At 35.2% G+C, this 12,106-nt stretch overlaps 2 protein-coding genes across 3 annotated transcripts; both read left to right on the top strand.

The window, feature by feature from the left end:
- Nucleotides 1-2,334: 2,334 nt before the first annotated feature.
- On the top strand, nt 2,335-7,453 carry PAP15 (purple acid phosphatase 15). 2 transcript variants are annotated; one of them, XM_078303219.1, is made up of 8 exons: nt 2,828-2,936; nt 3,487-3,648; nt 4,096-4,287; nt 4,549-4,882; nt 5,086-5,303; nt 5,933-6,123; nt 6,565-6,852; nt 7,154-7,453. In XM_078303219.1, exons 2-8 carry the CDS (start codon nt 3,573-3,575, stop codon nt 7,310-7,312), a joined length of 1,458 nt encoding a protein of 485 aa, XP_078159345.1. In that variant the 5' UTR covers nt 2,828-2,936; nt 3,487-3,572; the 3' UTR covers nt 7,313-7,453. The 2 variants fall into 2 exon arrangements, with proteins under 2 accessions (XP_078159338.1, XP_078159345.1); XM_078303212.1 differs by lacking the exon at nt 3,487-3,648 and having other exon boundaries at nt 2,335-2,936.
- Nucleotides 7,454-9,151: 1,698 nt separating this feature from the next.
- On the top strand, nt 9,152-11,929 carry LOC144554841 (scarecrow-like protein 14). Its single transcript, XM_078303202.1, has 2 exons — nt 9,152-9,276; nt 9,670-11,929. Exon 2 carries the CDS (start codon nt 9,696-9,698, stop codon nt 11,646-11,648), a length of 1,953 nt encoding a protein of 650 aa, XP_078159328.1. The 5' UTR covers nt 9,152-9,276; nt 9,670-9,695; the 3' UTR covers nt 11,649-11,929.
- The last annotated feature ends 177 nt before the right edge of the window (nt 11,930-12,106 follow it).

Raw genomic sequence — 12,106 nt, 5'->3', positions numbered from 1 at the left:
GATGTGACTAGCCGTATGCTGTTAGAGACGTTTCTTCATTTTCACTCGGTTTTACAGAATGGTAATCAATCCTATGTGGCGAATTATTATTGGTTAGATTAGTAAGAATCAATCCACGTGGCCAATAAATGTCCTACTTTAACATGCAAGTAGATGCCGATTGCCGAGTATAATACTCCCGGACCATTAAATTGGGTAGTAAAACGAGATCGATTGGGCGGATAACGGATTGTTCAAAATGGCGGGCTTTATTTTCTCTCGAAAAAGATCCATTTAGGCCGATAATTCCGGACCGACCCAGTCTAATTAATATGGGCCTGGTTGGGCATTCGTGGATAGAGTGACAAAAATGGCACGGCGTGTCCCGTGTAGTGATACTGATACGTGATTATTCATGTGACGTGATCATCATTTGAAAATTTGATATAAAATGGCATCTCACGTGAAATATTTAATTATAACATGATACAGTACGGCACATGGTCACACGAGATACGTATAATTAGAATCGTTAGATCTGAATTAAATGATGAATCTTAAATAAACTAACTTAAATTACCATAAAATGGTCACGCGAGTCATGTTTGGACACATCGTGACTCACGTGATGTGACCATTCGCGTGCTGTGATCAGTCATTGACATTTTGATCACGACATGACACATTATGTGAAAAATTAGTTTGATCACAACACAATGACGGCATGAGATCAAAGTCATGAAGTGTTAGTCACAAGACGGCACATCACGTTTTTTCTACTCTATTCATAGAGTTTGGATTCTTGAAGTAACTCAAATTTTGAGTTTAGTTTCAGAATGTCTGATGAAATGAACAAAATCTCTTTAATATTCTTGCTAAAGCAGATCTAACCGTCCAAATCTAAACTTAATTAAATTTGAGTTACTTCAGGTCATATGACATCGCATTCGTATCCGGTATTTCTAATCGAGAATCAATTTACATGGTAATATACGGAATGATGTAATGACATAATTATCATTTATATATATTTTTTTTAAAAATCGGTTTTTGTACGTAAAATATTTTTAAAAAAATGTCGAGGTCTACTTTTATAATAAACAGTTGTTTAAAAGTACAGCTAATGATAATGATAAACTAAAAAAAATTATAAAATTTACATATAATTAAATGAGTGTGGCTAATTTGCTACCGGAAGCACTTCGGCCGAGGTGCTTCCGGGGTTATATTTTAGTGTGTGATGATCAAACAACAAATCTAAACCATTAGATGTTCAATCTATTATAAAATCTGCTTGGAGACCAAATTTTTCATTTTTTTTCATTTTTTTATTATTTATTAAGATGGTTTGAAATCGCTGTTTTTTAACGGTGCAGAATTTTAATAAAAACAACGATTTTCAAACCATCTTAATAAATAATAAAAAAATTTCAAAAAATAAAAAATTTGGTCTCCAAGCAGATTTTATAATATATTGAACATCTAACGGTTTAAATTTATTGTTTGATCATCATACACTAAAATATAACCCCGAAATCACCTCAGCCGATGTGCTTCCGGTAGCAAATTAGTCACACTCTAATTAAATATATGACTTATAAAATTAGTTTGAACAGTTTAGATTTGGCACGATAGATTTTAAAATTAGCAGTATTTAGACTGAATATATAACAAATTTTGTGGTTTTGAGGACATAGATTGATGCTATCATGCTATATCAAAGATGAAAATTTTTAACGTATATATAACCTTATTCTCTAAAATAAAATAATATTAGGTATCATCTTTAAAGCTGCAGATATTTTGTTTTGACGTGTAAAAGATTCGATATGCGACGCATATTCGACGGGAGCATAATCCATCCTGTCCTTCAGCCGGGTCCTCTCCAAGGAAGTTCAAATCAAAAAGCGGGTCAAGTTGTCAGCCTTTGATTAAGTACTACCAACGACCGTCCGATAGAAATTAAACGGATAAGATCATGCTTTGCCTCGCCTACTGTGCTTCTGGAATCCCAACTGTTGAGTGTTGATGCGGATTTGTGTTCTTCAAACCCGCACACAGGGTTTGAAGACGCGCGCGCTTCCCCGCGCACCGTTTCTTGTCTGTGCTGCTCCGCTCTCCGAATTCATATGCACTAAGGTACCTCAAATGTTGTCTTTGAATCTGATCCGCTCCTTAAATATTATCCCGAATCTGATGAGGACCCCATGCATTACAATTTACATGTTTGTGCTGGATTGACTCGGCTTCTGATCGGACGGTCAGGATTCAAACTCAAACGATGAGGTAAAGCAGCGGATCAGACTCCTGCTCTGTCCTCCACCGTGACGCGCCATCCTTCACTTTTTTTTTTCTTTTTGTTCCGTTAACCTTACTCCTTAAGCTGGAGTAAAAGTACAGTCCGACAGGCATAGGACCAAATTTGGTCCGATACCCAATAGTTTTCGTCCAATATACATCAAGAGTCGCGCAAACTTTATTCACACGAATCAAAAAGTTTTCCTAACGAATCTTTACGCGAATTGGACGGTTCCGACAGGTAAAATGGACCGAATTTGACCGCCATCGCTCTCCACTCTAAAATCCATTTTAAAAAGTTCCAACCATTTCCGTTAAACCTAACTACTTTATAAACCCTTTCCCTTCCCTTTTCTTCCCTTCCCTTCCACTTCTCCTATAGAAACAGTGAGAGATGAGGTTTTGGAAAGGAATTGCTCTGGTCTGGGTGATTTTGATTTTATTCGAGGAATCTCTTAGTGGCTCTATACCTACCACGCTCGATGGACCATTTGAGCCGGTGACATCCCCGCTTGATCAAATCAAGTTCAGAGGGTTTGCGGTTGACATACCCGAATTCGACCCGCGAGTCATGCGCCGGGTCAAGGGATTTGAGCCAGAGCAGATTTCAGTTTCTCTCTCGGCAACTGAGGATTCCGTCTGGATCTCATGGATCACAGGTCATTTATTTATATCACATACTTTATGATGTATGTTTGTCAGGAAAGAATGATGGTTGATTATTGATCCTTTTTCGTTATATATATTGTCCCCGAAATAGATTACAAAATTTTGTTGGCTGCTGTGGTGAATGATACAATTGTTTTTTAATTAAAACAAACGGTAAGAATATATAATTATATTTAACGATCAATTAGACACATGTCATAATTAAGAGTATAAGTTCAAAATAAACTATGTATCTAATAATAAATATATAATATTGGAGTAAAAAAGTTAATATCTGTATGTTTTTCATCTCGAAACATCCATATGCCGTCTGCTATGAAATTAATAGTAAGAGACTTAAATATATTAGATGGGTTATAATTAAAAGCCGATTTTAATTTTGGAACATTTGATGCACCATTGCCTTAATCAGAAAGTGACAATAATACATCTGGTATTGTCTCCAGAGCAAGGGACCTCCTTGTGTTTTTCTCTGGAACTATGAATACTGATCCATCCGGTACCTTTTTGGTAATAATTTGATTTGTTAATAATTTATAGGCAAATGCTTAGGTTTGGCTGGTCCTTAAAATTAATGAGTCATATAATAGCATCTTGGTAGCAAAAATGGGTAATTTATACTCTACATGCCGGTCTTGATTAAATTTGGAGATATGCTAACTTCTGTCCAGAAAATTTTGCCGATCTCTTGCTCAATACAGGGTTCATCTTTTTGCTCTAAACTTCATGTTGGTTCACTTTTCAAATGTACATAATTCACCCTTTTATGAGCAAGAAATGTAAACCCTAGACGAAATTTGGGTAATTTTCTCCGGACGAGCGTTGTCATTACCCGTAATTTTGCTTTTAAACCCTTATTTCCCACTATACTATGGGATATGAATTATATACAGTCCATTACCTTTTCAAGCTATGATTTCTAAGCCTATTGGTAAAAAAACCCAAATAAAAAGGGGCAGAACACACTATTGTGAAATATAATTTTTTGCTTTCTTATGTGTAATTCCTGTTTCAAAATCTGCCATGATTGCATCACCAATATCATTTAGTTTTGTTAATTTGGGAACAAAAATTCAGAATTTTAGAAATGAATCTTTCTCAATATCGGCAACTCTTTTTGAACCTTCATTATTTTTTTGTGTTTTTTAGGGGAATCACAAATTGGGGAGGACATTGAGCCACTGGATCCGGCCTCTGTGGCTAGTATTGTGCACTTTGGAAGAAAGAAAACGGGTTTAAATAGAAAAGCAGTAGGCTATTCCCTTGTCTATAGTCAGCTCTTTCCCTTTGAAGGCTTTAAAAACTATACTTCTGGAATAATCCATCATGTCCATCTGACAGGTACAGACTTCTCTATGATACGTACCAGTACCATACCTGCCACTTGCCAATGAATGACTCAGCATTTCCTGTTGTGATTCTCATATTGAGTTCTAGTACAAATTCAGTAAACAACAAGAGCAAATGCCTTTTTAGGGGGGGGAATTTTAGGTTTCTAATAAAACATTAGTTTTATGCAAATAATGAAAACACAGGGGTTTTATGGAAAATCTGCTTCATTTCATTTTTGTTTATCCTGTCTAATATATTTTATCAATTTAGGACTTAAACCGGGCACAAGATACTTTTATCGGTGTGGTGACCCATCAGCTGCCTCCATGAGCAATCTCCATTCTTTCAAAACAATGCCTGCTTCATGTCCTCATAATTACCCCAGCCGAATAGCAATAGTTGGAGATCTTGGACTTACATACAACTCGACTTCCACCGTGGCCCACATGAAGAGTAACAATCCTGATTTGCTACTTTTAATTGGGGACGTTACTTATTCAGATCTGTACCTGACGAATGGAACTGGCTCTGACTGCTACCATTGTGCTTTTAATAACACGCCCATTCATGAGTCATACCAACCTCGGTGGGATTACTGGGGCAGGTAAAAAAATTCTTTCCTTTTGTTTGTTGTTTTAAATAATTACAGTATATTTAGTATCATTGCATGTTTAATATTTACTTATTTAGATGCAATTTGTAAAAGATAATTCTAGTTTCTTTTCTCCAAAAAGAAGGCAATAATTTTTGTCTGCTCTGGCATGACCGCAGCATATACCTTTTAATTTTAACTTCTTCTTTTTTCAGGTTTATGGAGCCTTTATTATCAGAGACCCCGATTATGGTAGTAGAAGGAAACCATGAACGTGAAGAGCAAGGACAGCACAAGACATTTGAGGCTTACAAATCGAGATTTGCATTTCCATCTGTTGAAAGCAGATCAAATTCTGAATTCTATTACTCATTCAATGCTGGGGGGATTCACTTCATCATGCTTGGTCCTTATATTTCCTTCAAGAGATCAGGTATCTTTTATAAACTTGCCTTGAGATGTTAGAAAAATGTGTTACAAAATTATACATCTTTGGTGCCATATTGTGTATTTCATAATATCCTTAGTACTAAGAACTAGCATTTAGTCTAGTGGCAAATATACATAGTCTCTGATGTGGGAGATCATGAGTTTGAAATCTAGATGAGAGAAATCATTTGTTATAATAACATAGTTATTTAATAGTTAGGTAGCTTGACCTCTAACTTTTACTCAAAAAAATATCCTTAGTCCTAACATCTTAGATGCAGGGTTCTGTATTTCATAATCTTTATTACTAACTACAAAGCTCTGAATTTCTTTCATCAGTCAAAGTTATGTTTCCAAACTTTTGTATATCCACCGGCATATGTGTATAAATCTTTATGGAACTTAAGCATGTGTTGAAAACTCGTGCATCCTTGAACAAAACTTGCATGATTAACTCCTACTCTGGATTTTTCTAGAATAAAAATGCTTGTTTATATTCATATACTTCTTGTTTTAAGTTGTATTATCTTGAGCAGATTGAGACGAAGGTTTCCAAGAAGTGATCACTCATTTTTCTAAAATTTGGGCAAATTGGTTACCGATGACTACTTTTCTCATTGTTTATTTATTTAGGCAAGCAGTACAAGTGGTTGGAAGATGACTTGGCAAATGTTGACAGGAGTGTAACCCCATGGCTAATCGCCACGTGGCATGCACCATGGTACAGCACATACAGAGCACATTACAAAGAGGCTGAGTGTATGAGGTTAGAGATGGAGGAGCTTCTTTATTCGTATGGTGTTGACATAGTTTTCAGTGGCCATGTAAGATCAAACGTATTTTGCACGGTTACTTTTGGCATTTTTGAAAAACAAAATATAATCAGTGCCAAAAGTTAGTATATCCCAAATATCATTAAATAAGTCTACCCTTCTTTGACTTGGTATACAAAATAACAAATGCCTTTGTGATGTAGTCTACCTTTCCTAATTGTTTAGAGTTGTGGCGACTTGATAATATTTGTTTTGCCCCAATTTTGAAAATCAAGGGCATAAATGAAGGTTTTCTGGAACAAAGACATTTTTTTTTATCTAAAATGGAAACTGATAAAATTTCGAATTGCCCCTTAATATATTCTTACATGTATCAGTAATTTAAAGATATTTATATTTTTTGTATTGCTTAAATTAAAAATCTTTGATATTATTTGCTTCTGCTGATTTGCTCCATATCTCATCATGTTCTTTCTCGTCTTTCTTTGGTAGGTACATGCTTACGAGAGATCAAATAGAGTTTACAACTACACATTAAATGAATGCGGGCCTGTCCACATAACAATAGGAGATGGCGGTAATAGGGAAAACCTTGCGATTTCTCATGCAGATGATCCCGGCAATTGCCCTGACCCCGCAAGCACTCGCGATCCACATTTGAGTGATGATTTATGTGCCACTAACTTCACTGCAGGTCCCGCTGCTGGAAAATTCTGTTGGGACCGACAACCCGAATATAGTGCATATAGAGAGGGAAGCTTTGGCCATGGCATTTTAGAGGTAAAATTATAATTTGGTGTGGCAAATTGGCTTATTACATTTATTAATTTTGTTAGTCATCACTGGTCATCATTGGGTAATGGATTTGTTGGGAAATATAGTTTTACTAATGAAATAATAATTACCATGTTGTTCTTCATACCTTGTTATTCTTACGTCTGTTTATTTGAAATTGTTGAACAATCATGTTTATAATGTATAATTTCTAATTGGCGAGGACCTAAGGTGTCCAACAATACTAACAAATCTCATAGCAGTTCGCTAATTCTTGAATGTTTGCTTACTATTCTATTGTTTTCAGGTTTTAAACGAAACATATGCATTATGGACATGGCATCGAAACCAAGACTTGTACAATAGCGCTGGTGATGCCATTTACATTGTCAGAGAACCTGAGAAATGTTTGTTCAGAACAAAGTCACAAGAGGATACAATTGACGGTTTTGCTAGTAGCTTTTGAAATGCCAGTTGGATGTCTTAGACTACACTTCGTAGGATTAACGGGGTTGCTTGCAATTTTAATTTATGTTCATGTTAGGTTATGGAGTAACTCTATCTTTAAGATTTAATCCGGAGTAAATGATTTCATCTCTCCAGTAAATCTCAAATATCTATTTTACAATTTTTTTATATCTCCGGTCAAAGAGACGATGAAAAATGAATATATAAAACAACTTGTAAAATACTTATAAAGGGTTTATTTCTTTGACCACTTGATCTTGTAACAAATGAGTTCGAAACTTTAAATACTTTGCATGTACATGCATCACTCACGAAGTACGTGGATTTTAACGGTTTGAATTCGTTGTTTGAAACTGATTCGATATACTTTTGAAGTTGTGCTTACCGAACTCTTTTGATGAGCATATCACACTCTAGCTTTGCTCGTATTTATTAGTTGGAGAACTTTCTGAGGGCCACGTGTCAGTAATTCCTGATCGAGGTTGCAGAACTGACTGATTCAATTTCTAGCATGTTAATTTCTCTCATCTTCTCCGTGTTACAATACTCTAACGAACCGATTTTTTATTAATAAAAAAATATTGCAAAAAATGATTGTTTTGTTGAAAAATCAAAATATAAGAAAAACATGATTGATTGTCATGTTTCTTAAACGATACAAATTTGTCTTTCAGGTTAATATTCCGTTAATCTAAATTTTGAACTCTGTTAAGCAGAAAAATAAAATAATATTCTAGACGGAACAAATTATTCCGTCAAACACTAAACACCGTAGCATTTTTGTTTATTTAGTTAGAAAAAACAATGCGTACATGAATATGTGTGGCTCTTGCTAATTTTGTTTTCGATTTTCATTTTTATTTATATTTATCTCTTGCCTTGAAAAAGGACAAACAACAAAAGCAAGCAGAGCTCCTTTCTTGACTTGAGAGAGAGATTGAGAGGAAGAGAGAGATATCTTTTTCATTCTCTCCCGTAGAAGCAAATATAAATTTGGAAAAATGACACAAACAATTTTTTTTTTCTGCTTTGCAATTATGCAACAACGTCAATTTTTTTTTTCCAAAGTTAACGTTCGTTAGTTTTGCATAAGTTTTGAATAATTTATGTCATTTATGCTACCTAAAATCGAGCCAAATCTGTAAATATAGAAATTCAATTTTTTTTTAATTTTGGACAAATTTATAAAGATAATTTTCAATATTAAGTGATCGATAATTTTTTGTAAAAATAAACTGTCAGTTCAAGCAATAGCTGAACAGTGGGTCCCACTGTTCAGTGGGGGTAAAATATCTTCTTTTTTTTGAAATCGGGTGTAAAATATCTTCTCATCATCAAAAACCTGAACCAGTGCCCAGTTGTTTCGCAATCACGCTGATGGTCTGGTCAACGATGACGGTCATCTTCTTTAATGTTACCCAAACGAAACCCCTTCAAACTATTTATGTTTCAAGTCCACGAGTAAAAAAATATTTACAAATTGACGGTATTGAAACAGAAAAAACAATTGAAAATTCTGATGAAATTGGATGTAACAAATCACTTATATTTGTAAAATATAACTGGAACAACCTTTTTGCTGAGGCAAAATATTTTTATCAGTTTCTGCTTGTATCAAGATATAATTGCAATTTAGCCCAATAATTTACGTAATCTGCAAATAGCACTCAGCTCATCTTATCCTATTTCATTTTTTGTTGGAACTAAATAATAAAATTATAGAGAGCAAAATGAATAATAATAGGACCACTCTTGATTGCAATTGAATGGAATGTGATGGAAGTTTGAGATCAGTGACCAAGTCTCCCTCTCTCTCTCTCTCTCTCTCTCTCTCTCTCTCTCTCCTTCTCTTTTCCTGCTGTGATGATCTCTCTCACTAGAAAAATCCCAAACGTCTCAAAATCTACACAAGCTTCTTCCTCAAGCCTCTAGGTTCTAGCTAACTGGTGATGCTCTTTTGAGGTATGCTGGAAAATTGTCTCTTTAAACCATTTTACATTTTTTTTAGACAAAATGAATTTTGCAGTTGTAAGCCTTACTTTGTGAGTCACAATCATTTGAGTAAAAACTTGGAGAATTATAATTTTTCTATAGAAAAAGGTCTGCACACTAGTCTTGCTAATTAATTTCATGCAACATCCTTCTATTAACAAGGGGATCTTTAAAATTTCAGAGTTTCATCATAATTTGAAAATTTGGAAAGTTTGTATAATTGAAAAGTCTGTAAATTGCACCTTTTGCCCAACAAAACTTTCATATTACAATCAACATTTTGTATCTTCATAAAAAAATTCACTGAATAATGGTATCCAACAATTTTACTTCACTAATTGGATTTATTTATGAAATTTCTAGAACAAATTTTGGAAGCTGCAAGCAACATGGCTTTGTCAAGAGATAAAAACTCAAACGAATTGCACGGTTCCGTTGATAATTGTAATCACACAAACTTCTCACAAATTATCCCCGAAAATGACCCACCCAACAATCATTCTCTGAACCAACATGAGAAGTCTGAGATACTTTTAGACCCAACACTAGACTACATAAGCCAGTATTTATTGGAGGATGATATAGATGAAAAGATTAATAATTATCAAGAGGCAGCTCTTAGGGACATGGAAAAACCCTTTTATGATATCCTTGGGCAAAAGTATCCACCTCCACAAGATCATCAATTTGTATCAAAACAATCAAGGGTAAATCCTAATTTCACAATTTTCATTTTAGAAGATCAAGCGGGTCCAAGCTTTAGTGAAAGTTTGAAACAACACCCGTGTATAGAGGATTTGTTGCCGGCTACTGAATTTCAGAGAGGTGTTGAAGAAGGATTGAAGTTCCTTCCGAATCACAATAGATTGTCGATTAATTTGGAAGTTAGCAATCTTTCACTTAATCCAACAAAGAAATGTGATAGCAACTCACTAGAGTTCAGATTGGGGGAAGAGAAAGAAAGTAATTTGTTAAATAAATCAAAGGGTAAAAAGAATACAAATGATGCAGACTTGGATATTTCGGAGGGGCGAAATTACAAAATACCCATGGCCTTCAGTGAGGAAACAATTAGAGATGAGATGTTTGATAAAATACTACTAAACCACGGGAAAAAATGTCGAAAAGAAGAAATATCTAGCCTAAGAGAAATGAAGGAGCTTGAAACAAACTCATATAGTGAGTATCAAAATTGCCAACACGACCATATCAAACTCATAGAACGCCTCACCTCCTGTGCAGAGGCGATATCTGTGAATGATAACAAAATTGCTTGTGAACTTATAAAACAAATAAGGAAGGAAGCATCTCCTATTGGAGATGGGATCCAAAGGCTTGCATGTATTGTTGTTGATGGACTAGAGGCACGCTTGGCTGGTACAGGAAGTGCAGTCTATCGTCAATTTGTCACAAGGCAGGTACCCACTATCGATTATTTGAAGGCCTACCATATCTGCATGCTGGTATCCCCCGTTATGAGAGTTTCATATCATTTTGCTAATGAGAGTATTCTCAGTGCCATAGGCAATGCAACAGAAATCCATGTAGTTGATTTTGGCATTACTTATGGATTCCAATGGCCGTCTCTAATCCAATCACTTGCAAAAAGAAAAGGTGGGCCCCCAAAACTCCGAATTACTGGGGTAGATTTGCCTCAGCCGGGCTTTAACCCTACTGAAAGAATCAACAAGACAGGAAGGAGGTTGGAAGATTATGCTCAAAGTTTTGGAGTTCCTTTTGAGTATCAAGGGATCGCGTCACAGTGGGAGTCCATTTGTATTGATGATCTTAGTATCAATGATGGTGAAGTGCTTATAGTTAATAGTATGTATAGCTTAGATAGAGTAAGGGACGAACCTTTATTAGAAAGGAATAATCCTAGGAATAAATTCCTCGGTTTGATTCAAGAGGCCAAACCAAAGGTTTTCATTCAAGGAATATTCAACCTATCCTTGAGTCCCTTCTTCATCACACGGTTTAGAAAGGTTTTGTTGCATTATTCCAGATTTTTCGACATGCTTGATGCATCGGTCCCACGACATTCCAAGCATAGGCAACTAATGGAAAGAGATCTGTTGGGTCCTTCTATTATTAATCTGATAGCATGTGAAGGGTCGGATTTGGTTATACCAGAGACCTACAAGCAATGGCACATGCGAAATTTGCAGACCGGCTTTGAGCAGCTTCCGATAGGTCCAAATTTATTGAAGGAATGCAATAAAATTGTTAGAAATGGTTACAACGAGGGATTTTTTATTGAAGAAGATTGCAATTGGTTCCTTCAGGGTTGGAAGGGTAATATAATGTATGCTATTTCATTGTGGAAACCTAAAGTAGAATAAGCATGGAGGCCATCTTTTTCAGAAAATTATAAATTTTTACATTTATTTTTTAAGCAAAGCATGCAATTATGTACCAAATGGTAGGACTATGAATTCAATAACTCTACAAATTACGTTTCTATAATTCTTTTTGCGAACAAGGACTTTAACGTCCCTTAGAGCAACTAATATCTGAGAAGGAAAGATGCACATTTAGCTGTACCAGAGCGCTTGTGGAACACAGCTAAACAAGGGCAGATAGTACTTGTTACAAGATGAACTTTTCTGAAGTGGGTGATTGTTTATACTCTTAAACATAAGAATCAATTGCAATATCTATCCACTGCATGCTAAAGGTTACTACTATACCAAAAAAAAAAAGAGGCATCTACCAAATCGCAAGGGGTTGGAATCCTTTGCTATGAGAAATTGTGTGTTCTCCACAGATTAGTGACCAAAAATTTTCATCAACCTGAGCA

This window comes from Carex rostrata, chromosome 1 (genome assembly GCF_964058835.1).
Source record: "Carex rostrata chromosome 1, lpCarRost1.2, whole genome shotgun sequence".
Lineage (NCBI taxonomy): Eukaryota > Viridiplantae > Streptophyta > Magnoliopsida > Poales > Cyperaceae > Carex > Carex rostrata.
Note: the sequence above shows the minus strand (reverse complement) of the source record. Positions and strands in the feature narration are given on the sequence as shown.